General features: G+C 48.6%; 1 protein-coding gene across 3 annotated transcripts in view; it reads right to left on the bottom strand.

Moving 5' to 3' along the window:
* LOC118788850 (oxysterol-binding protein-related protein 6-like) overlaps positions 1 to 21862 on the bottom strand; it is a 56092-nt gene continuing 34230 nt past the window's right edge. For 2 of the 3 annotated variants that reach the window (XM_036544984.1, XM_036544983.1), the window contains 19 exons: positions 21172 to 21285; positions 20668 to 20838; positions 19639 to 19771; positions 19417 to 19520; positions 18772 to 18864; positions 17107 to 17275; positions 16486 to 16616; positions 13998 to 14105; positions 13113 to 13238; positions 10172 to 10259; positions 8825 to 9078; positions 7377 to 7514; positions 5821 to 5884; positions 5409 to 5487; positions 3875 to 4019; positions 3362 to 3506; positions 2993 to 3119; positions 2486 to 2608; positions 1 to 2264 (listed from right to left, as the gene is read on the bottom strand). In XM_036544984.1, the coding sequence (XP_036400877.1) occupies positions 2156 to 2264; positions 2486 to 2608; positions 2993 to 3119; positions 3362 to 3506; positions 3875 to 4019; positions 5409 to 5487; positions 5821 to 5884; positions 7377 to 7514; positions 8825 to 9078; positions 10172 to 10259; positions 13113 to 13238; positions 13998 to 14105; positions 16486 to 16616; positions 17107 to 17275; positions 18772 to 18864; positions 19417 to 19520; positions 19639 to 19771; positions 20668 to 20838; positions 21172 to 21285 (2421 nt within the window). In that variant the 3' untranslated portion in view covers positions 1 to 2155. The remainder of the gene's footprint in view (positions 2265 to 2485; positions 2609 to 2992; positions 3120 to 3361; positions 3507 to 3874; positions 4020 to 5408; positions 5488 to 5820; positions 5885 to 7376; positions 7515 to 8824; positions 9079 to 10171; positions 10260 to 13112; positions 13239 to 13997; positions 14106 to 16485; positions 16617 to 17106; positions 17276 to 18771; positions 18865 to 19416; positions 19521 to 19638; positions 19772 to 20667; positions 20839 to 21171; positions 21286 to 21862) is intronic. The other variant, XM_036544985.1, reaches the window with a different exon arrangement.

Below are 21862 nucleotides of genomic sequence, written 5' to 3'. Positions count from 1 at the left end.
GAACTGTTGCCCACTCATTCCAGTGGAAAATGCTGTTCTTAAATTACCCCATTGTGAATCCTTGAACATTAAAGTAAGACCAACTGATGGTAATTAAATGGACCTAAATTGCACATTAAATCAACTCTGGTAAGAGAGGACATTTGAAGTATAAATTTACTGTATGGATTATTAAATGAAGGCAGTGTCGGCCAAATATTTTTCTCTTTTTTTTTAAACATACATATAAAGCCTTAAATCATAGCCAAATACTCTCCAGGGATATAGCATTTTTTTTCTCTAAAATTTTACATTAAAACTCACTACCCTTCCCATTTGGTAATCTAAAAGCAAAAACACAGCTGTGCACTTCTTTGGCTTTTTAAAATAACATTAATGTATGATAAATAACTGCTGAAAACAAGACAAAAAAAAAATGTTGCAACCTCATGTCTGCTTGCATAAAACACTGCTGAAGCGATGCAATGTTTCAACATCCAGAATTTCATGAATAATTTTACTCTTCCACCTCACGCAGCCCTGATTCGAAATTTTCCGCTGGACCATGCCCGGACCAAGTACAACTGCTGCATTTACTACAGTCAATCTTCAAAACATGCTGCAGGTGGCGCTGTTCTGTTGCATACTGCTCTGAGACGCATCAGAGGAGAGGGAACATTAGGTGCTAGGTAAGGTTCATGCGGCATGGAGCTGGAGAGTTAGATGGAGGACACCTTCACCTCCAAAAAAAAAATCTACAGAGAGCTTTACTTCCCGTTCACGCCCCTGACAAGACAACATTACCTGAGAGAAAGCAACTGTTCCAGAATCACAGTTTTCTCTCAGAGGCCTGAGCACAGGTTCTGCCCACTCGGGACAGCCCTACCTCCTCCTCTATATATGGGCCGAGTCAAGCCAGTGCAATCGGCCCTCCGAGTTAATGCCAGAGTTTAAAATAACGCTGGGCTGCATGCTGCCAGACATTCTTGGCTGGAATACTTCCACATCACGAGAGGGGTCTCCGACACGTAGTCTCATATTTATAGACTAGGGGGTGTAATCTTCTTCCGGGGGGGTGAGGAGGTTTACTATGGTAAACAAGGTACAGATATGCAGTGCAGTAATAATGAAACGATCTCTAAGGACTGAGAAGGTCGCGACAAATTCCAGACCTTTCACGATTGGCTGCGGGCATTTTCACAAAGGCAGCTGATTGGTTGCTGTGATAAACCGTGACATTGTGGGCCACACGACACACGTGAGAATGTTCTGTATCAACTCGCTATGTGAGCAATTTCTCACATAACAGCCCCGTTAAAATCCAGCGATGCAAAGCTCTTTGGAAGGAATGAATTAATACATGCTATCAATGGTGAACTTTACAGGTTCCATGACCAGTAAACCCATGATCATTTCACTGTGTCTGCTGTACACAATGTATATTTGAAATACAAAGTTATATTTACAGTGAAATTGCTTGTCCCTAGAGAGTACACAGCTATGACACGTATTTATCTGGACAAGGCGTTTCTGCCTTAATTACTAAAAAAAATCTATTTCACCAATGATAAACGTGTCATTTCTTCTGTGTGCTCTTCACTCAAACATAACAAATGAGCAGAGATATTTTACATAAATGTTAGGTACTTTTTTTAACTACTAATCATTTGTGATGCACACTTTTAAGTCATCATAACTTAGGCCAATGAGAGCTGCCTACACATGCTTGAAATACTTATAGCTACCAGCAACTAATCGCCTGACTTAACTATCAGTCTAAACCATAGCGCTTTGAAAGATTAAGTGAGTTGTTCACTAAAGCTTCAGAAGGAGCTGGGTTTGAACAGGTCTACTGAAAGCAATTCTCCTTTTTAAGGCATTCTCGGATGCCGAAGCGGGCGAGGGCGTATCTGCGGGTCAGATCGTTGCCCTGACGACGCCGTCTCTGCGCCTCGGCGTGGGGGGGAGGGGGGTGGGGCACGCAATCCCGTGGGCGGCTTCAGGTGACGGGCGGTGTCGCCACAGCGCCAGAGGCGGCGGCATCCCACTTCCCGTCGGCCTCTGCGGTCCTGGGCGTCGTCGTGGTGACGGGAGCGTCCGGGAAACATTGTGCATAGGTTAAAGCTTTCTTTGTCGGAGATGGCGATACGTTCAGGGCACCGGGCCGGGCGGGATGCTACCACAGCTGGGGGTTCTCCAGCTTGCTGAAGCCGGGGGATTTGCGGAGCTCCCAGTACGTGTTGTTGGAGACCCACCTCTCCCTCTGGTTTCCGTCCACCACTTTCCTGCAGAGGAAGACAAGAAGGATCAGGATCTGGGGGGGGGGTTTGGGGAGAGGGGTTTGGCTGCTATCAGGGGTCTGTGCTGGAACGCTGGAAGGGGTTTGGCACAGGGGCAGTCACAGGACACCTCGCTGCCCGCCTATTCCTGGGTGCTGGCAGAGGGAGAGGGAGAGGGGTGGGGTCGCCCTGACCTTGCGTGCAGATCCCCGGCCTCTGACACTCACTTGAAGAAGCGCGGCTGGTGCTTTATGTTGTTCTCCTCCTGATACTTCCTGCGGGCCCTCTGCTGGTCCTCGATTCGCTGCTTCTCAGCGGCCGCCAGCTCCACCTTCCCCTCCTCCAGATACCTGCGCAGAGGTGAGACAGTTACACCCCCCCCAATGGTTACAACTGCTAACTTTCCCAACGTGGTTTTTTGAACGGATCCAAACTCAGAGAGAATTACGTCTGCTTTCTTGTAATATGGTAATTCCTCCATCTCTAAAATGATATTACAAACATATAAATGGCACTAAGCTTATGTCAACGAATGCGCCTCACAAAAACCCATTGCCTGGAAAATAGCCCAGACTGCATTGGTCTTTTTCCTCCTGCAGGTGGCAGCAGCTGACAGTGCTGTCTCTTTGCAGCATTGGAACAGTCAATTCAGTTGACGAGGGCATGCTGGGGACACCCAGGCAGCCCTGGCCTCCTGCCACGGGGTCAGGTGACGCGCGAGAGGGAGGCTGTACCTCTGATCGGGGCGGAAGCGGGCATCCGTCAGGGGCAGAAGGTCTTTGATCTCTGGGCACAGCTCATTGAGCTCAACGGCAAACCGCGTGAAGCCGTAGTACAGCTCATAGTCCGTGGGCATGGAGCCTGAGTACGAATCACAAACAGGCAACCAATCAAATGAGAGGAACTAGTCATTCCAGAGTTAAAACAACCAATCAAAATCCACTCAAAGGGAACTAATGCCTTTGTTCCCCAAAGACAGGCACTTGTTCTAACAATGGTAGCTGGGACATTCTAAAAATAAGGGAGTTTAGGGAACTGCACCGCTTTGCTAGAAAGCTGAGATGCTGTACGGCCGCTGCCGTTTCGGCTCAGCCTGACCGCACCTGGTCTCCACACACACTTGGCCGAAGGCGGGATGCCACAGTACAGGCCTTCGTGCCACTTCCCGAACAGCCGGTGCACCACCTTCCCCTCCTGGTCCATGACGAAGCCCTGCACCTCGTTCACGTTCGAGCTCCAGTAGTTCCCCTGAGCGGCGGCAGAGACAGACCAGCATGTCTCAGGGAACAGAGACGACAAGGCTAAAGGCACACACACTGGGGAACACACTGGATAGAAAATGCTGGTCAGTACTCTCTACATTAAACAAAAAATTCGGGTTCTCTCATGCACAAAAACTGGAAAAAATGGTTTAGTTTCCAATTCAGATGTTGCTAAATTTATGTCATTCAAGTGTCTGCTCAACTGATAGAACAAAAAAAAAAAATACTGTACAGTCTAATACCTCCGCTAATTGTGTTCTTCACCTTTGACCTCGCACTCTCCTAATCCTCCAATAACATTACGGGCAGATAAAGCGGGCGCCTCCCACTAGTGCCCTAATCTGAGGCCCTCACCTTGACGAAAGTGAGCTTGCAGATGCAGGCGGTGCTCTTGGTGTTCCGGATGGTGACTTCCCCGTAATGTTCCATCCAGCGTCTCCCGCTCAGTATGTTGTGTATGCAGGTGGTGACCTTGTTCCACTCGTAGTGATCGCCAAACCTGAACGACAGAGAGAGGTGGTCACGACCGCACCACACACACTCTGCCAGACTCGCAGCAATTGTCAGCGCCCCAGAAAATGAAATTCCTTTTTTTTTTTTTTGGCTGAGATGCATGATGGACTCCTATGCAGGGCACTTAATGCTCTCTGTTAACCGCATCGAGTCTGATCCCCGGGGGCCTGCAGCGGCCTGCTGCTGACTCACGAACGCTGACATCATCTCGTTAACCACGCAGCAGGGGATTGTGGGGGAAACGTATTTCCGTCCCATCCCCCCTGCCCGGAGACAGACACAGTCTGCTCCTTTCCCCACTGGTTCGGTTCAGCAGCCTGGAGATGCACTTAGGTCTTTGAAGGAAGGAAGGAAAAAAAAAAAAAACTCTAAATACAGCCCACTCCCCCACTCCACCCTCTCCCAGGAGAGTGGAATGCTGGGTAACGTGCAGCTTACGGGAACTTCGCGGAAGACCAAGCGAAACTCATTACTGCAACACCTCACTAGCAGCATGAAGAAATTGGCAGGGTGGCGGGTGAAGTCAATCGAGGGGCTAAACCCGTCTCTCCCAGCTGGTGAGCCCTCCACAGACAGAGCCAGAGAGAACAGAGACCCATTTCATATATGGCACAGGGTTGTCTTTGTTATTTTAGCCTTTGCTATAGCACAAGGCACAGAGACAGATAGTGAGAGAGAGATAATGTGAGATAGAGAGAGGGAGGGAGAGAGCAAGAGAAAGACAGTAAGAGAGAGACAGAGGGAGAGTAAGATATATTGTGTGTGTGAGACAGGAAAAGAGAGAGAGAGAGAGAGAGAGAGAGCATGCCTTGGGGACGAGAGGAGCTGTATTATGCTAGCAGCAAAGTACATAGCTGCCTGACAGCCTGAGGGACAGTGACCACTAATCCAACCACAAAATGCCTGACAAAGCAGAAAGGGGCTGACATACTACAGCCCTGGAAATCCACCCATCCACTTTTCTTGCTTTTGGTAAATTTACAACTAAACACACACCTTACTGTGTTGCATTCCAGTGAAGCATTGTTAACTTGAACAAGAGAGCGAGAGAGAGAGAGAGAGAGCAAGCCAGGAAGAGAGAGACAGAGAGAGAGTGAGAAATGGAGAGACAGAGAGAGAGCAAGAGACGGAGAGAGAGAGAGAGCGAGAGACAGAGAGAGAGAGAGAGAGAGAGAGAGAGAGCGAGAGACAGAGAGAGAGAGAGAGAGAGAGAGAGAGAGAGAGAGGGAGAGAGACAGAGAGAGAGAGAGAGCGAGAGAGAGAGAGAGACAGAGAGAGAGAGAGGGAGAGAGACAGAGAGAGAGAGAGAGAGAAGGGACTCCAGCAGGATGATTTATGTGACACAAAGCAAGGAAAGGGTTAAGTGGAGACTCACCTGGGGATCGTGACGTTGACCGTCCCCAGCGGCAGGATTTCCATGGACTTCCCCCAGAATTTGTTTTTCCACCTGACATCTGAAAGGCAGCAGCGATAAGGAGCCAGAACACACCTGTGACAGGGCTCACCTGCGAGCATGTTCCCGCAGAACACAGGCCGCATCCCGCTAAAAGCCCTGCCCTAAGGGAGTATCCAGGCTTCCCTTTCCCTCAGCAGTAAAAAAAAAAAATCAGGAAGCACCACGTAAATATTGATCTTCTATAAATGAACTTTCATTCACAAAGGCCTGCCAATAAGTGTCTGCTTTCGGATGGAGGTCCCTCAGGGACATGGCCGTTTTACATAACCCCCCCCATCCCACCCCTCCACCCCAAAATTTCGGCGTGCAGGGTTTGGAGAGTGCCTCTCACCTTGCCAGAAGGTGAACTTTTTGGATTCGCAGTGGCAGGCAGAGATGGGAGGATGGTGGCTCACCTAGAGAACGACGGTTGAAAGAAAAAAAAAAGGGAACATTAACTGCTGCATCAGAGCCATTAGTGTCTGCAGACTGCTTAAGGCTTCCTGTGAGTGGGAGTCTGATCCCAGACCTGTGCTGCACGAAAAACCCTGAAATCCTGTCACACATTCGCCTCCCTGTTCATCAATTACTGCTAAGTAAGTACTTAAATTTTTCACTTGATTATGCTTAAGAACAGCTTCTAATTAGGCATACAGTTGGTGACGTGGACAACGGAAGGCCCAAGCTACAAAGCGCTGCATCAATTCCATGTTAGAACAGGCTGTGCTCCACCAGGAAAGCACTGAACACACCTACAGAGAACAATAAAAACCTAACTGAACGACCTCAAAGCGATCATTCAAATTCACTGATTTGTAGCAGAGAGTTCCAGGGAATGTCACTACAGTGTACGGCCTCGCAGTCTGAGAATGAGGACTCTGGACCTTCACAGTTGACAGTGGCACTCTGGGATGAGCGCAGTGGCCCCTTGCACCAAAGGCACAGCGGTAGAAAAGACAGGGTGATGAAATATGAGGTCGGAGGAAAACAGGGGTGGAGACAGCACGGAATGGCCACGCCTCCTGGCATTGAGAGAATGTCACCATAGTGACACGTGGTCTTGGATCCCGACAGAGGCATTCCAAGCTGTCCAAACACGGTCCCAGTAGAGGTTGTGTCAGACGCGTCTCGCGGGAGCTGTACTGAGGCCCAGAGAGGAAAAGCAGAACCCCCGGTTTTAAGCCAGTGGAGCTGCACCTCCGCTGGTACAGGCTCTGTGAGTGATATGTGTGGCTTCTGCTTCTAAAGCAACTCCCAATAAATGAGATTTATTCATGTCATATTTATGTCCATCAAATCAAAGCACATAAAGACTAGGGTCCCAGCAGAGGGTGAAGCAAAGGAAGGATCTTTTCATCAATGTAAAAGAATTTTTTTTTGTTTTTTTTCCACTGCACAAGGCAGTGTTCAGACTTTCAGGTCAATATCAACCCAATCAGTCCACTAGTGGATGATCAGAGCTACGCATATCCTCCACTCGGTGTTCGTCCTCCTGTTGTGCACCATTGGGCTTGAAGTGTGAAAAAGAGCCGTCAGCTGCGTGCGAGTGTGTCGGAAGAGTGCACTGGCCATGATTCACCACTCCTGCACGAGTGAGCTCAATGCACAATTAACACTTCCAGAGACAGAGCGAAAATGGGGGTGAAAAATAAAAATGAAAACAAAAATTAAACAAAATTAAACAAAAAAATAATACTAATATGGAGCAACACTGCTTGCGCGGGGGTATGCCCACGAATCGTGTGACCCTGCTGTAAAGCTCCCATCCCGACGGTGATGACAGGAGCAAACGCTCTGCACACACAACGCAGAGGCTCTGTAACGACACCACCCACAGTTTAATGACCGCTTCACAAAGGCGAAAAACCACCGCGCTGCTGGCAGAAAGCAGAGGCTGTCACGACATACCTGCTCAGAGAAAAAGCAGAGGCCCTTGTCCTCCCGGATACATTCATAGGTCTCCCCCAGCAGGGGATTGAACGGCTTGTTTCCTGCTCTGTAGTAGGTGGATGAATACCCAGAGACCACAAAAGCAGCAACGAGGACCTGCGGGAACACAGATGAGTCATCAGTCAGCGTTCTGCCGTCATTAGTCACGCAGATAAAACAAATGCGTGAAATCGGGCTACAGTGAGATAGACATCTGGCCGTCTAACGCGCTCATTCACCGCTGATCTGAGAGGAGAGCTTGTTTTCAGCTGACGGCTTCTGAATGGGGCTGAATGGAGCAGGAGTGAGTTTTGTACTTTCAGTACAGCCAGTTGGGCAGCTTTTATCTGAGACTCCTTGAAATGTGAGACGCTGTCACGGTATACTAAAATACATGTAACCTACAATAAGAAGAGAGTACTCTTCTTTCTTCTGCCAGAAAGTCCATGATGAGTAAGAGAACTTGGACTGCCTGTGAGAATGTGATGCGATGAGACCGTAAGTAATTAATGTTAAAGACACAGGGGTCCAGATCATTACATTACATTACACTGCATTCATTTAGCAGACACTCTTATGCAGAGTGACTTCCAGCACAAAAGAACATAAGTGTAAGATCAACAGGGGATGTTTTCGGAGAGTACCATGCACTCACAGGGCATGCGTGGGCTGGGGAAAATCCTAGAGGGCAGGTGTTTGTTGGGGATGTACCTTTCACCTGAAGGGGAAGTGTCTGTGGGGGGAATCCCTTGCTCCATTAGAGGTACAGTGTATTGGAAGGCCAGCGTGTTCTCTCTGGGGTGGTGTAAGCTGGGAATGTTTCATGTATTTGACCCGCTCTGCACGCAAAGTGCAGGTATATGCTGAGAACATAACCTGAACTTGTACCTGTGCCTTGAGATTTACTGTACGTTTGCTGCCCTGGTGTGCTGGGGACTCACCCACCCACTCACAGCACTGGTATGCATGTTTTTATAGGGGTGGTTTGACTTGGGGATGTACCATGTGGTTATAGGAGTGGTTTGACTTGGGGATGTACCAAGTGGTTATAGGGGTGGTTTGACTTGGGGATGTACCATGTGGTTATAGGAGTGGTTTGACTTGGGGATGTACCAAGTGGTTATAGGGGTGGTTTGACTTGGGGATGTACCAAGTGGTTATAGGGGTGGTTTGACTTGGGGATGTACCATGTGGTTATAGGGGTGGTTTGACTTGGGGATGTAACAAGTGGTTATAGGGGTGGTTTGACTTGGGGATGTAACAAGTGGTTATAGGGGTGGTTTGACATGGGCATGTACCATACATTATGGGGGTTGTCATATTTCCAGGTTTGATTTGGGGATGTACCATACGGTCACATGGGCAGGGTTTGATTCGGGCATGCAGCGTGCTCCTGTTCATAGGGGCACTGTATGATAGGAATGTACCATGCGCTCATAGGGGTCGCTGGTGTCGGCGGCCTTGTCCAGCAGCTCGGAGTACTCCAGCTCCTCGCACATGTGCTGCAGCGTGTTGAGCGGCTCGTTGAGCTCCACGGGCATGGACACCTTGGACAGGTCCTTCCCGATGTTGTTCCGCAGGATGTTCCACAGGTTGATGTTGCTGGTGTCGGGGGAGGGGGCGGGGAGACACGTCCTCCGCCCGTTCCGGAACCCGCCTCCCACCATCTCGCCGTTAGGCACTGAAACGGCAAGCCGCGCCCGTTAACACCGAATGGTCACTGTGTCATAAATTAGCACTCACACATTTCATTACCAGTAATCTCCTACTTCGTAAGCCCCTCTGGAGAAGAGCATCTGCGAAATGACTGTAATGTGATTTGCAGTGCATGTTAATAACATTGTTTCGCAGTGCCTGTCCGAATGTAAGCAATTCTCACCCCTTACAAATCACGTGTGAATGCACACTGCTCATTAATTAACACTACAAAGCACTGCCTGTCCTGAAGTTACCCCCTTACAGTTAAGTGGTGTCTACTCTAGAACAAGCGTTATAATAAATGTTTTTTTATAATAAATTTTTATAATGTATTTATTAATGTTACCTTAACATAAAGCCTTATGCACTGACCATTTGCCAAAATCGTGGCCTACATCACAATGACGGACGATGTCATCACGGTGACCTAAGCCAGAATACTCATTAGCGGCTTTTCAAGAGACACTAGCACTCATTACAGCTGCCTCCACAGTGACAACAGATGTCCACTCCCATAACGGCCAGCTCCAGCTCACAGTAGCCATGTTTCCTGTGTGATAAACACTAGCACTGCTTAAGCTGCTCCATCTTTTCCAGAAAATATTATTTACCGTAATGATGACAGTTACACTAAGGCTGTGTCAGAGGGGGTTTCTGTTGAATCAAAATTAGCACCTGGAAAAAGGCCAACAGACTACAAAAGCAGCCAAATCCACTGCTAGCGGGGCCAGGCTTGTTATGGGTGGCTTGGCTGATGATGGATTATGTATTTCGACTGAGATGATCATACAGAAATGTACAGAAAAGTGAAAGATTACAGACAGACTCTTCAATATGACACACAAACACATGTATAGGCACACACACACACAGAAACACACAAGCATAAATATATACACACGGACACACACACACAGACAGCCTCTCAAAGTCAGCTTGGTCTGACACAAGCAGGGACAGATCAGTGCATTGAGGCCCTTGGTTTCAGAGGAATGCTGGGTAATTTGTCTCTCTCTCAGGTTTCCCATCACCCTCTTGTCCTGCTCTAATGGACAGCGTGGAGAGGGGTGACATACTTTGCCTGGAAATGTTGTCCGTGACACTGGCATTGTCCTCAGAAATGTTGTCGCTCACATCGCTGACGTATGACTCATCGTCTGAGGCCTGAAGCAAAGCACAGAAGAAAGTATTCGGTACAGTTTCAACAGAAAGTCGGAGCGACCACACAGTGCGAGCGGTTTTCCATTCGCCTCAGTACTGAGAACACACAGCGGCATACTTGAAGCAGCTGCGGAGGTTTTCTCATCAGAAATTAACACCCACTTAACAAAACTGTTCGACTGTTCGAATTATTCCCTGCTTGGATTCTGGAATGCTACACCGAAACAGATCAGCGCCAACATGAAAATAAAAGGAATATTTGACATCAATACAACAAAGAAACGTTCAAAACTGGACCCTTGGTGTGAGCTGTGAGGAATGCATGTGCCCTCAGAGGTTCACAGACGGGGTCATGTAGCTCCTTTTCACCGCGGTCGGACCACCCTCACTGTACAAGCGTGAAATTCTCCCACAGAGCAGTTAGTGTGCAGGGTGGAGGAGGCCGGAGGAGGACTGAGGGAGAGTCCCACATAAAGGAATGGGAGCAGCAGGTTATTGTGGGAGCGCCGGAACCAGGCCTGGGGCCAGGAGAAAATACAGAGGGGTGCACAAAAAGTCCTAAATACTATGCAGACATTGGGATGTAAGGAGACAACTGGGGGTGCACTGAGGTCCATCTGGGGGTGCAATGCACCCCTAAGCACCCCCACAGCACCAGGCCTGGCCTGAACACCACATAATGATAATTTGAAATGAGTGAATGACAACTCCGATTCAAACCCAGGACATGCCACTGAGCCACTTTGGAAACTGCACCTTAGGTTACCTTTGAAGGTGGATCCTTAGATGGCATTTAGACCACGTTTAACACGTCATGCAAGTTGGCTGCTATCCAACAGTATCCCTCGGCACTAAAATACCATCCCTACTTGTCTAGTACCAATCATCTTAAGGTGACAGCTTCCAAACCAATGACCTCCAAGATTAACCCATTTCAAACCACATGCAGTCCTCTCCCGCCAACTTTCCTCAGGTGCTTACTTCAAATCTGACTCAAGGGGCGGAGTTAGGCTGAATTTTCAAAAAGGCCCAGATTTACCGCAAGGGGACAGGCTGGGATCTCTCAGACCACTTTGTGTGACGAAAGCCGAAATGCGAGAAATCTGAGGTAGTTAAATGATTGTCGATCTACTGCGCTGACACAAAAAGGACGTTTTCACAGAGACAATGAAGTCAAGCAGTCATTTTTACACATTAGGTGTACAGGTGTGCTCCTTTAGTGCCGAAAAAATCCCGAAACATCACACATTTCTAAGTCCATTTCTCACATTTCCGAGCATGTGTGTGCAGATGTAAATGACTCTGCTCGGCTTTGATCAGGCTGTGCTCTCAGCTAAGTGCTTTGGCATTTTCGCACTGACTGACATGTCACCCAGCGGAGGCAGAACTAAATGTCTTTGTCAATTACAGCCTTTGTCAAGCCAATGTCCTGCATCCTGCCGGGCCTTAAAAAAAGCTAAAATGCAGGAAACCATTTCTGACGCTCACGTTTGACGAGTCCGCTTGGCCTCTCTTCCGGGTCTTTGAGAGGATTTACTTTTAAACACGTTCGTTTTTGATTTAGGGCTTGTGTAACCTTGAGTGGATCACACACTCACCATGGTGAAAAAGTGGTGAGAGCGAGGGAAACAGAACAAAAAAAAGCTCTTCACTTTGCCCTCCCATCCCCGCTAAAGCACACAGGTTGTAAAGCGTCAGTGTTTGGTTGTTCTACAAAGCCAGATTAAAAAAAAAAAAAAAAAACCTATCACTGCAGTTAGATTGGAAGTTGCTGTCCAGAACTTGTTTCTACAACCCCCATGTGCTCCTTGTGGGCTGACACATCAGTGATGACACCAGCACGGAAACCTGTACACTGTACAGAACAACTCTTGGTTTGCACGTCCTCCCACAATCATAGGTACAAACACACACAAATTATCTACACAGCACAACACTGTGCTGTATGACCACTGCTCCGATCTGATCTTATTTTGGTTATTTACCATATTACGATCAGACCCCCCGCCCAGCCTGTGCTGTGAGACAGCCCTCTCTCCCAGCAGCATCCAGGACACAGAGAGGCTTTATAACGTGTTGTTGGCAAAAGTAGAGGCAGCACCTGTATTTACTCTATTTCCCGCTATTTGCAGTAGACAAAGCCCTACGGCTGTGACAACAGCCCATGCTGACAGAGAGACAGGGGTCATTATTCATCACCAGCCAGTAACAAGCCGAGAGGATCTCCCCATGAACCAGGACACATCCAGCTCAGGCAGAGAGAGGGAAAACGGTGATCAGGTGCTGAGCTTATCACACAGAGGCCCTGCTGTGCTGTTCTGAAACTGATGAGGGGGATCACTTGAATTCATTCTGACACTGTGAAGTAACGGGGCACAGTAAAGCTGTAGTTTAGGGGGGGGGGGGTGTCTCTCAACCTTGCTGGCTGTGTTCAGAATGTACTGTGCGTTATCAGGGTTCCTCACACACCTCATTAACTGCTGAGTAATTCCAGCTCCGCTGAGGCATCGTTGGAGCTTTATCTGCACATCCTGTAGCTGTAAGAGACCCCGCCCCACATACCCCATCCCCTGAAGCCCCGCCTCCTACCTTCTCCCACCCATAGCCCTTACATCTGACCCCCCTACATCTCCAAGCCAATAAAGCTCCACCCCCTTACCTCCACAACCCCCCTAAAGGCCTACCTCTTACCTCCACCACCTTCAGCCCCTAAGCCCCTGACCCCCTATATCTCACAGTCCCTAAAGCTCCATCCCCCTACCTCCGCCACCCCCAGTTCCAACAGCCCAACCACCCCCCAGCTGCTGCAGCCCCACCCCCCTCGACCCCCCCCCCCCAACCCGGGCCTCCCCTCACCTCGTTCTCCGAGGAGCTGGCCGACAGAAGCACCTCCTGGGCGTCGAAGAACTCGGACACGGACTCGGACATGGAGAGTCTGCTCTCGTTGGAGGCCTGCTGAGTCAGTGGGATCCCCATGCTGGGCTGAAATGCAAAACGCTCCGCTTCAGAAACTCGCCGACGCGGTTCACACATCGACAGAGGAGCGGGGCGTGGGTGGGCCCCACGGTGCAGCTCACACTGACATTCCCTTTAAGTTTTTCATGCTTTGAGCTTTGATGACCACCTCAGTCGTTTCCCCCCTATTTGCCTTAACGGTTGAGTCAACATGCGCCCGCAGTCATTAAAAGGTCACAGTTCAAGCTGTAATGGCGATTTTGGCCCATATATCCTTCAAGGTCCCGATCAATAGCGGAAAAGCCTTGCATTTGTGAAATTAAAACACAGTAAGCAAAGCCGGTCCTGTATAATCTATAGGTACCATGCCGCTCTGACACAGCCTGCTTTTACAGCATAATGGAAGCGCCAGCACCACATTAGTGGCGCTGGTCTCTGTGCCAGCTGACAGCACAGCCTGCCGTGGGAATAGAAGACATATCCTGGCGCATGCTGATGTAACAAACTCCTTTGAAGACACTGAACTCCCGGCTGCAGCATCCACATCATTAGTCTGTATCATCAACACGCCCACAGCCGGCCTCAGAGACATCAGAACCGTCGTTAATCACCTGTCCGCCCACGGGCCGATTCGACAGGCTGACCCGCCCTTGCGCAGGTAGACCCCTGCCTTTGAAACCCCTCCGTCTCAGAGAGAGAGGGGAGACTTCTGCAAAGCCTGTGGAGATCAGAGCTCACACCCACTGCACGCAAGCTGAAAGCGAGCTGAATTAACCAATCGGGTACCTCATCAGGGCTCTGGATGATGTTGACGCTGACCACCTGCTCTGACAGCACAGACTCGGAATGGATGCGGCTGAGCCGGGTTCGAAGCTCCGCGTTCTGGGTCAGCGCCTGCAAAGGGAAGCTGTTTTAACACACTGCACAATGGGGAGACCTCCTACACATTACGCTACATTACATTACATTTAGCAGACGCTCTTACCCAGAGCGAAATCCAAATAAGTGCATCACTATGCCAAGAATAGTTATCAAGAAGTATTACAAGAGGTCAGTAAGATACTGAGTTAAGCGCAAGTTAAGTGCTACTAGTGTAGAGTGCTTTTTTGTTAATAGAAAATAGAAAATAGGGATAGACAGGGAGGAAGGTAGATTAGAGATACAGTTTGAAGAGATACAGGGCCCTGATGCTTCGAGCACAGGCTCACTCCTTCCTGTCAGAGGGGGTGTCAACCACTGCCACCTACTTTTCTATTCAGCAAGTTCTACTTAAAATAAACATGAAAAAGAAAATTGGTTGAGAAACGCTGGCTTAATAGTCCAGTATGATGTGGCATACCCATGGGCCAGCAGAGGCAACTAGGTGTTGTCAAAAATTAACAAAATTATTCATTTTTTTGTAATAATTACACATACTCAGTCCAGTTCTGAAATTGGGTAGTTGAACTGTGTTGGTGCGTCAATGAAGGCCCATGGTACATACTAGCAAAGCTCTACAAAGGTTTCACACTGAAAGTTTATCCAGGCATAATAATGAGCTCTGAGGGGGTGTATGGAGTTTTACTGGTTGCGGGAGACAGTAGGGTGCCAGCGGCTTTTGTCCTGTTGTGGACAGAGTTCACAATTGCAGAAGAAAAGACCCGAGAAACACTATTAAGACAAGTAGCTCTGTTAAACAAAAGCACTCTGCGAGTGAACTTCCTAGATGTGAGAGAGAGAGAGAGAGAGAGATTTATGCTATATTCCAAATTTTGTCGGACAAGCACATTGGGTTATCCTTGGTACACCCCAAGGAAAGGTTGGTGTTAAGGGTCATTTTGGGAAAACAGCATAACGTGTGACCAGAGGGGCAGGAGGGTGTTTCTGCAGAGCTGTAATTCTGACAGACTTGTCTGGCTTGTAGCCGAAACTCCCCTACGCTCCACTGGCTAATAAAGGCCTTCAGAGCAAGCATCCTCATCTGGCCGCTGGTCACTGAAGATTCAAGCTTAGGATGTAATATGCTGTTGATCTCAAATAGTGAGGCTGAATAATGGATTCACTTGCTCCAACTTCCTCAAACTGTGATCCATGACCAGGCCTAAGGCTACCGTTTCTCCTCTGCTGTACTGAGTCAGACTGACCCATTTACACCCTTATCCAGACAGCCACAAAACACACACGCACACACACGCACACACTCAAACATAAAGACACCAAAAATATACACAACCACTCACAAAGTCTCATACACACAGACACAGCGGCGATAACACCCAGAAACCACCAGCCCACTACCGATAAAGCCACAGTTCCACACAGGAAGCTTAACCCTGGATATTTTTTTAGACATACTTGCCTCTGCTAGAACAAACAGGCCTAGCCATCATAAACACTACTGTCACATAACAGGGATGCCTCCTTTTGTGGGCAACTAACTGGGCCACATTATTAAACTGAGGTCTGTGAAATGGTCAGATCTGGACCCTAAAGATTTAGTTTTTTCCATGTAAAAAAAATAAACTATCATCTGAAGTTGCAAAGTGCTGGAAAATGGAGGGGGCAAAGGCAGCCACACTAGAACAAATAGAATTTGTTACGCAGGTATCTGAACCTATTCTGTTCACAGCTGTTGTCTGCAATTGTTCTCAGAAAGACATCTTTCAATTTAAAAGTCCCCAAGTTAGTTGTTATTGTATGCAAATCAAACTTGCTTCCAGGCAATCCACTGATAGCACTGGAACGGCAACAACACATCCGAGCACATTCCATGCAGTCTGAACCAGCTCTCAGTGGGGTACAATTCAACTGAATCACTGAGACACCCAGAGATCCCCAAAGGATGAGGGTTAATGAGTCTCATTCTCTGCCAGATTTAGTGCAGAACCTTTTCTTATGTTTCAGCACGATGGGAAATGAAACTTTAATTCACTTATCTTCTTGCTTGTAGCCTCAGACTTTGCATTTGTAGAATAATAATAAAATGAGCCATCATTGTGGATTCAATTTAAATTGTTATAAAGAGATTCCATAGTCACACTTTCAATAAAAGAGCATTAAGAAGGCAAAAAGAAAGCCCTTTGTATGACACTGTAAAAGGTACCACTGCCATATGGTTTTTATGTCTTAATCATAAAAATCAATAATAATATGACAGTGGAAATAAAAACCTTATGAGCAGTATTCCCCTATGGAATACTTTGCAGGACTGCATATGTACTGTATGAATGTGTGAATGAATGTGTGTGAGTCATTGGTCCTCCCAGTTGTTAGGGGGCGGGGTCATGCATCTCACCTGTGATAATGACTTCCTCAGGGTCATGATCTGGGCGGTCTGCCCTGCTTGCTCCTGCTCAGAGAGCACCTCTTTGATCTTCTCCTTCTCTATGGCAACCGTGTTGAAAGCGGATTTCAAGAGGGAATGAACTGCAACACAACCACAAAGAAACAAGTGAGAGCGGTTTAAACAGGGCTTTCAGCAGCTGCAACAGATGGAATAATGAGAAGCACAACTGCACACGGAATTCACACATGTACACATCTATGATTACACACATACTGTAAATAAGTTAAATAAGTTAAAAACAACAAATCTGTTTTAAAGAGGAGACATTCGCCCTGCTACACAGGTAAGGGTGGACGCAGGTAACCAGCTTCCTGTACCAGCACAGCTCTGCAGACCTCTGGGGTTAAGCACTCCCGCCCTCACTCCTGTCTACACCCTGCCTCCCCGGGCACCACGCCCTGCCTCCCCGGGCACCACGCCCTGCCTCCCCGGGCACCACGCCCTGCCTCCCCGGGCATCACGCCCTGCCTCCCCGGGCACCACGCCCTGCCTCCCCGGGCACCACGCCCTCCCTCCCCGGGCACCACGCCCTGCTCCCAGGGCCCAACACCCGGCTCCTGGGGCCTCTACCTTTCTGGGCAATCAGGCAGAAGTCCTCCTGCAACTTGGTGTAGTCGGCCGCGCCCTCGATGGTGTCCGCCAGGCGGGTGACGGGGGCCTGGAAGTCCACCAGGTCGGCGCAGAGGTTTGGGTTAGACGAGTGCAGCCGCACCGGGGACATGGTGACACTTAGGGGGACCTGGAGGACAGCAGAGACACTCAGTCCCGCTGCTACATCGGAAACACCAGGCAGGGTTTTTTAAGTGGGGCTCTGGCAACAGGGCAAAGAAGGGACTGTTTTATAGAGTATTTTACGTGGTGTACACACACACACACACACACACACACACACACACACACACACACAGTATTTATACGGTAGATAATTCAGAGAAGGCTCCTAAGTGATTTTCAGCTCTTCTCAAGTGAGCCCACTGATTACACGACTTCAGCAGTGAATCGTGTCCCTGACTAAAGAGCAAACCCCACAACGTCGTTCCTCCACCCGCCCACGCTGTGACTTTCAGAAGCAGAGAAGAGAGTAATGAAGGGAAAGAGGAAAAAACAGTTTTCTGCTAAAAAACGTCCTCAGTCTCACACAACCTGTTTGACTGCAGCCGCTTGTCCATCTTTCAGGCATTCATGTTGTCACTGCCCCCTTTTGAGTGAATACTTTTCTGTTTCAGAGGTACACCTACATGTGCACTGATGTCAGAAACTTCAGAGAGCACCACTCCATTATGTACAGGAAATAAATCCGAATGAAAGTGCTCTTTCCTTTCTTTTATGTTTAGGCTTGAGAATGTTGCATTAAAGGTGGAAAGAAAGACTACTGTCAGTTATCGATATTTATTATCAATAATCAGTATTTATTTATGTGTGTACTGTATATTCTGTAAATGAGTGGCGTGTTCACCCTCTCAGCTCCTACAGTCAGTCACCGGTCAGGAGAGGATTTCCAAAATTTCCAAATTTCATTTCCAAAAAGTAAATGGTACAAACTGTGACAAAAAAAATGAAGCATCAGGGAAGAACAGAACTGTCTGACTCCATTGTGACTGATGACTCATTTGCTCCTGAGGGATCAGTGATCCAGCAGAGACAAACAGAAGCATTATGGAAGAAAAAAAAAAAGCATATAACATACGAACCATCTTTAAAATGAGAAGTAGCGTGTTTGAAAAGCACTGTTCAAAAAAAAAAAAAAAAAAAAAAAAAAAAAAAAGGTACCAACCAATGTGATTGGACCTTTTCCCTCGGCTGCAATGTTAGCAGTGATGAATGGAATAAGGAAGGATCACCAGCACTTTCCTTTCAAAGCCACTGAACAACACAGAGGTAGACTGACCACACTGAGGCGGCAGCTAAAATATGCAGCATTGACCAAAGGCAAGGGACTACTCTTATGAGGAGATTAGGAGTATCGAGAGTGACTTTGGATTGACTTTTCCAAATCCAATGGTCAAATTCAAGGTTTTTTGTTTCCTGCACCCTAACAGAAAAGATGGCACTGAACTATCAGTAAAACAATTCAATGAAACAATACAAATGGCCTTTCTAGGAGTAGCCCAGCACCTCCAGAAAAAAAAAACGCCAGGATCACACACTTGATCTGCAGTAACTCAGAAGGTAAAAACCACTGGTCCATCATAAGGAGGCCTGTCTGACAGAGGAGAAACGAGAGGAAGTCTGTACCTGCAGTTGCACTTTCGCGTCTTTGCTGACGCTCTTTGTTCTCCATCTTCTGTTGACTCGCTTGTCTTTCTTTGACATATCTACACAGTTAGCCTACGTCACACACACACACACGGATCAAAATACACGAGAGTGGTTAATAAAACAAACCAAGGCTGCCGTCTCTGCGCTGACACCTCCGCTAAGAGGCAGCTGTTGCTGCCAGTAAATGGGATTGCGGTGTTAGCAGTGAAAAGCAGAATGACATCACCTCTAATGGAGCATGCACTGGAGTTAAAACAAGGCTCAGAAATGTCATGCTAATGACATGTCAGGATTACCCACTGGAGCTGTGGATGACCGTTAATGGCATGTGCTCCTAGGGTGAACCACTTATATGAACCAACATAAACCAGGTCTTAGTTGATCTACGTTCATTTGTATTCAAGGAGCATACACACAGAGACACAAAAAGCTGAAATGATACACTTTGTACCCAGCCTCTGTTACACAATGACTAATCTTGCAGGTCTAACAATAGGTCAGTGTGAGACTGAGACGGCTGCCCGATTTCAGGCTCAGTCTCTTGCCCCCCCGTCTCGTCTCCCCCCCCCCCCCGGGGTAGTGTTCTCGCCCGTTCGCTTGGCGCTCAGTGGGGCGCCTTACCTGCATGTCGGTGAAGTTGGGCGCTGATTGGGTCCTCTGCAGGATCTCCAGGCTCTGTAGCAGCCTGCTGAGCTCCATCAGGTTGGACTGGCAGTGTGCGAGCTCTGCAGACAGCACACGGCACGGAACGTGTCACGGGGCAGAAAGGGATTGTGGGTACGCAGTTTAAAAAAAAAAAAAAAATCACTGCCCCCCCCCCTTTGGAGTCAGAAAGGGGCTCACCCTCTGCACACTTGTCCATCTCTTCGGACTCCTGTAGCCAGGCCGCCACCTTGCTCTGGCCGTTGCTGTAGGAGGCCGGGAGGCTGCTGTTGCTAGGGACCGGGGGTTGCCATGGTAAACTGCTGGGCGTGGTCTGTGGGAAGAGGAGGGAGGGGCGCATTTAGCCACACCTTCATACTTCACTGCATCAGGTTGATTAGCAGGTGTGCTGTATCATGGTGGCAGTGCAAAGCCTTGAACATTTTCACAGTCGTTGACCCGGCTGCCAGCTCGAATGCTCGTTTTAATGAGACAGGTGGTGCTTTGTAGGAGGTTCAGGTCTAACACTCCCTGCTCTTACCACCACTCCAAAACCACGTTTCCCACTGCAGCATCAAACCGACTGTCACCTGTGCCTTTTCACAACATCCCACAATGCACACAGCCACCGCACATCTCATTACCATCGACCTTTGTGGAAATAATGACGAGGCACCGCGCAGCCGTCAGAGCCGACACCTCGGCTTCCGAGGGCCGGCGCTTGATCGCGGCCGGATTCGATTACGTGACTCAGCGAGCGCGGGGGCTCTGACGTTTCCCCACGCTGCGCGCATTGTATCTGCCCGCTCCGCTGCGGGGCCGAGGAGGGAGCCTGGACACGGGACCCGCTTTCTCATGAGTCACTGGGGACAGAGGTGAGGCAGAGCACCTCCAACTGCCTCTGTCAGGCCTTCCTGACAGCGTTACACAGGTAACCATGCAGGAAATTAAACAAACTATCACAGACCTGTAAAGGGCAAGAAATGAACTCTATCCCTAACTCTAATCCTAACCCTATCCCTAACCGTAACCCTAACCCTAACCTTATCCCTATCCCTAACCGTAACCCTAACCCTAACCCTATCCCTAACCCTAACCCAATCCCTAAATAAAACAGGAACTTTCACAGAGCTGTGCACAGAAGACTGTAAACGGCAATCAAGCTGCAGTGATGTGAGCAACGCCCGAATGATAAAGAGCGGTGTGCTGGGACAGGGTGGCGGGGCCTGCCTTCACGTCCCGCCCCGGGGCAGGGGCCAGCTGGGGAGAGTCGGGGACGGCCTGGGGAGGGAAGGTGCGCAGGGAGGCGTCCCGCGGCGACCGGACGATCTCGTTCTGCCGGTACAGCCGGTGATGTCGCAACTTGGACACCCAGGCGTCGAAGATCTCCTGGGACTTCACCTGGAGAGGGCGACAAGGGAAGAGGGATGAGGGCGGACCCCTGCAGAGACACAGCGCTGGACCCCCGCTGAGAATCACATTTGCAGTGAAGGCGACCGCCTTGCTGACTGAGCCACTCGGAAGCCTACACTCAGGCTTCACTCAACCAAGAACTCAATTCCCATTTACAGTTACAATCTAGGGACTGCTTGACCAATCAAGGGGGAGAGGAAGATCAACATCTGGCAAGATCCAGAGTGCTAGTTTGGGATTTTGCTCAGGACGCTGTGGATTAACACCCCCTACGCTTTCGATAAGTGTGCTGTGGCGAGCATGCTTCTCACAGGCCCTTACCTTCAGGTGGTAGATGTGCTCCTCTGTGTCCAGGTCGATGCGCCGCGCCCTCTTCTTTATGGACATCACCGACAGGCCCACATCAATGCTGCCGTGCAGCTTCCCCTTCTGAATCTTAAAGGCAGAGTTTCAAATTCACGCAGAAGATCAAGGCCATTGTGCCAAAAGCCTTCCAAATGTCACCATGCCCCTGGTACAGTACACTCAGGGACTGCACAAGCTGGGATCTAAAGCCTTAGTACAGCTAGAAAATCATTTGCATTGTCTCTCAACTACAGTTTTTTATAGCAAAAATTACTGGAAAAGAGCAATCGCACGGAATTCTCCATCCTACTGCCCAAGTGCCTAAAAGGCAGAATCGTTGCTTTTTAGCAGTTAAAACAATAGAAGCGCTATGAAAAGGTTAGATGGAAAAACTGATATTTTCCCATGTGGGCAGTGTGATTCTGTTCAATCAAGCAAATTAAAAGTACACTCGAATTTTAAGTGTACCCCACTTCAGCTGTGACTGTGCAAATGGCACAGTTTTTAGTGTAAAGACTGTTTGGAGTTTATTTAATTAATCCTCTAGCTAAACTCTCATCAAGGATAAACACATTAAATACGTGATGCGTGGCAAAAGCATTATGGATGGATGTAATTGTCTGAGATGTGATTCTGTCAGTCACGGACTGTACTGTCAGACTGACGT

Source organism: Megalops cyprinoides, chromosome 14 (assembly GCF_013368585.1).
Source record: "Megalops cyprinoides isolate fMegCyp1 chromosome 14, fMegCyp1.pri, whole genome shotgun sequence".
Taxonomy (NCBI): domain Eukaryota; kingdom Metazoa; phylum Chordata; class Actinopteri; order Elopiformes; family Megalopidae; genus Megalops; species Megalops cyprinoides.
This window is presented reverse-complemented; position numbering and strand designations above follow the sequence as displayed.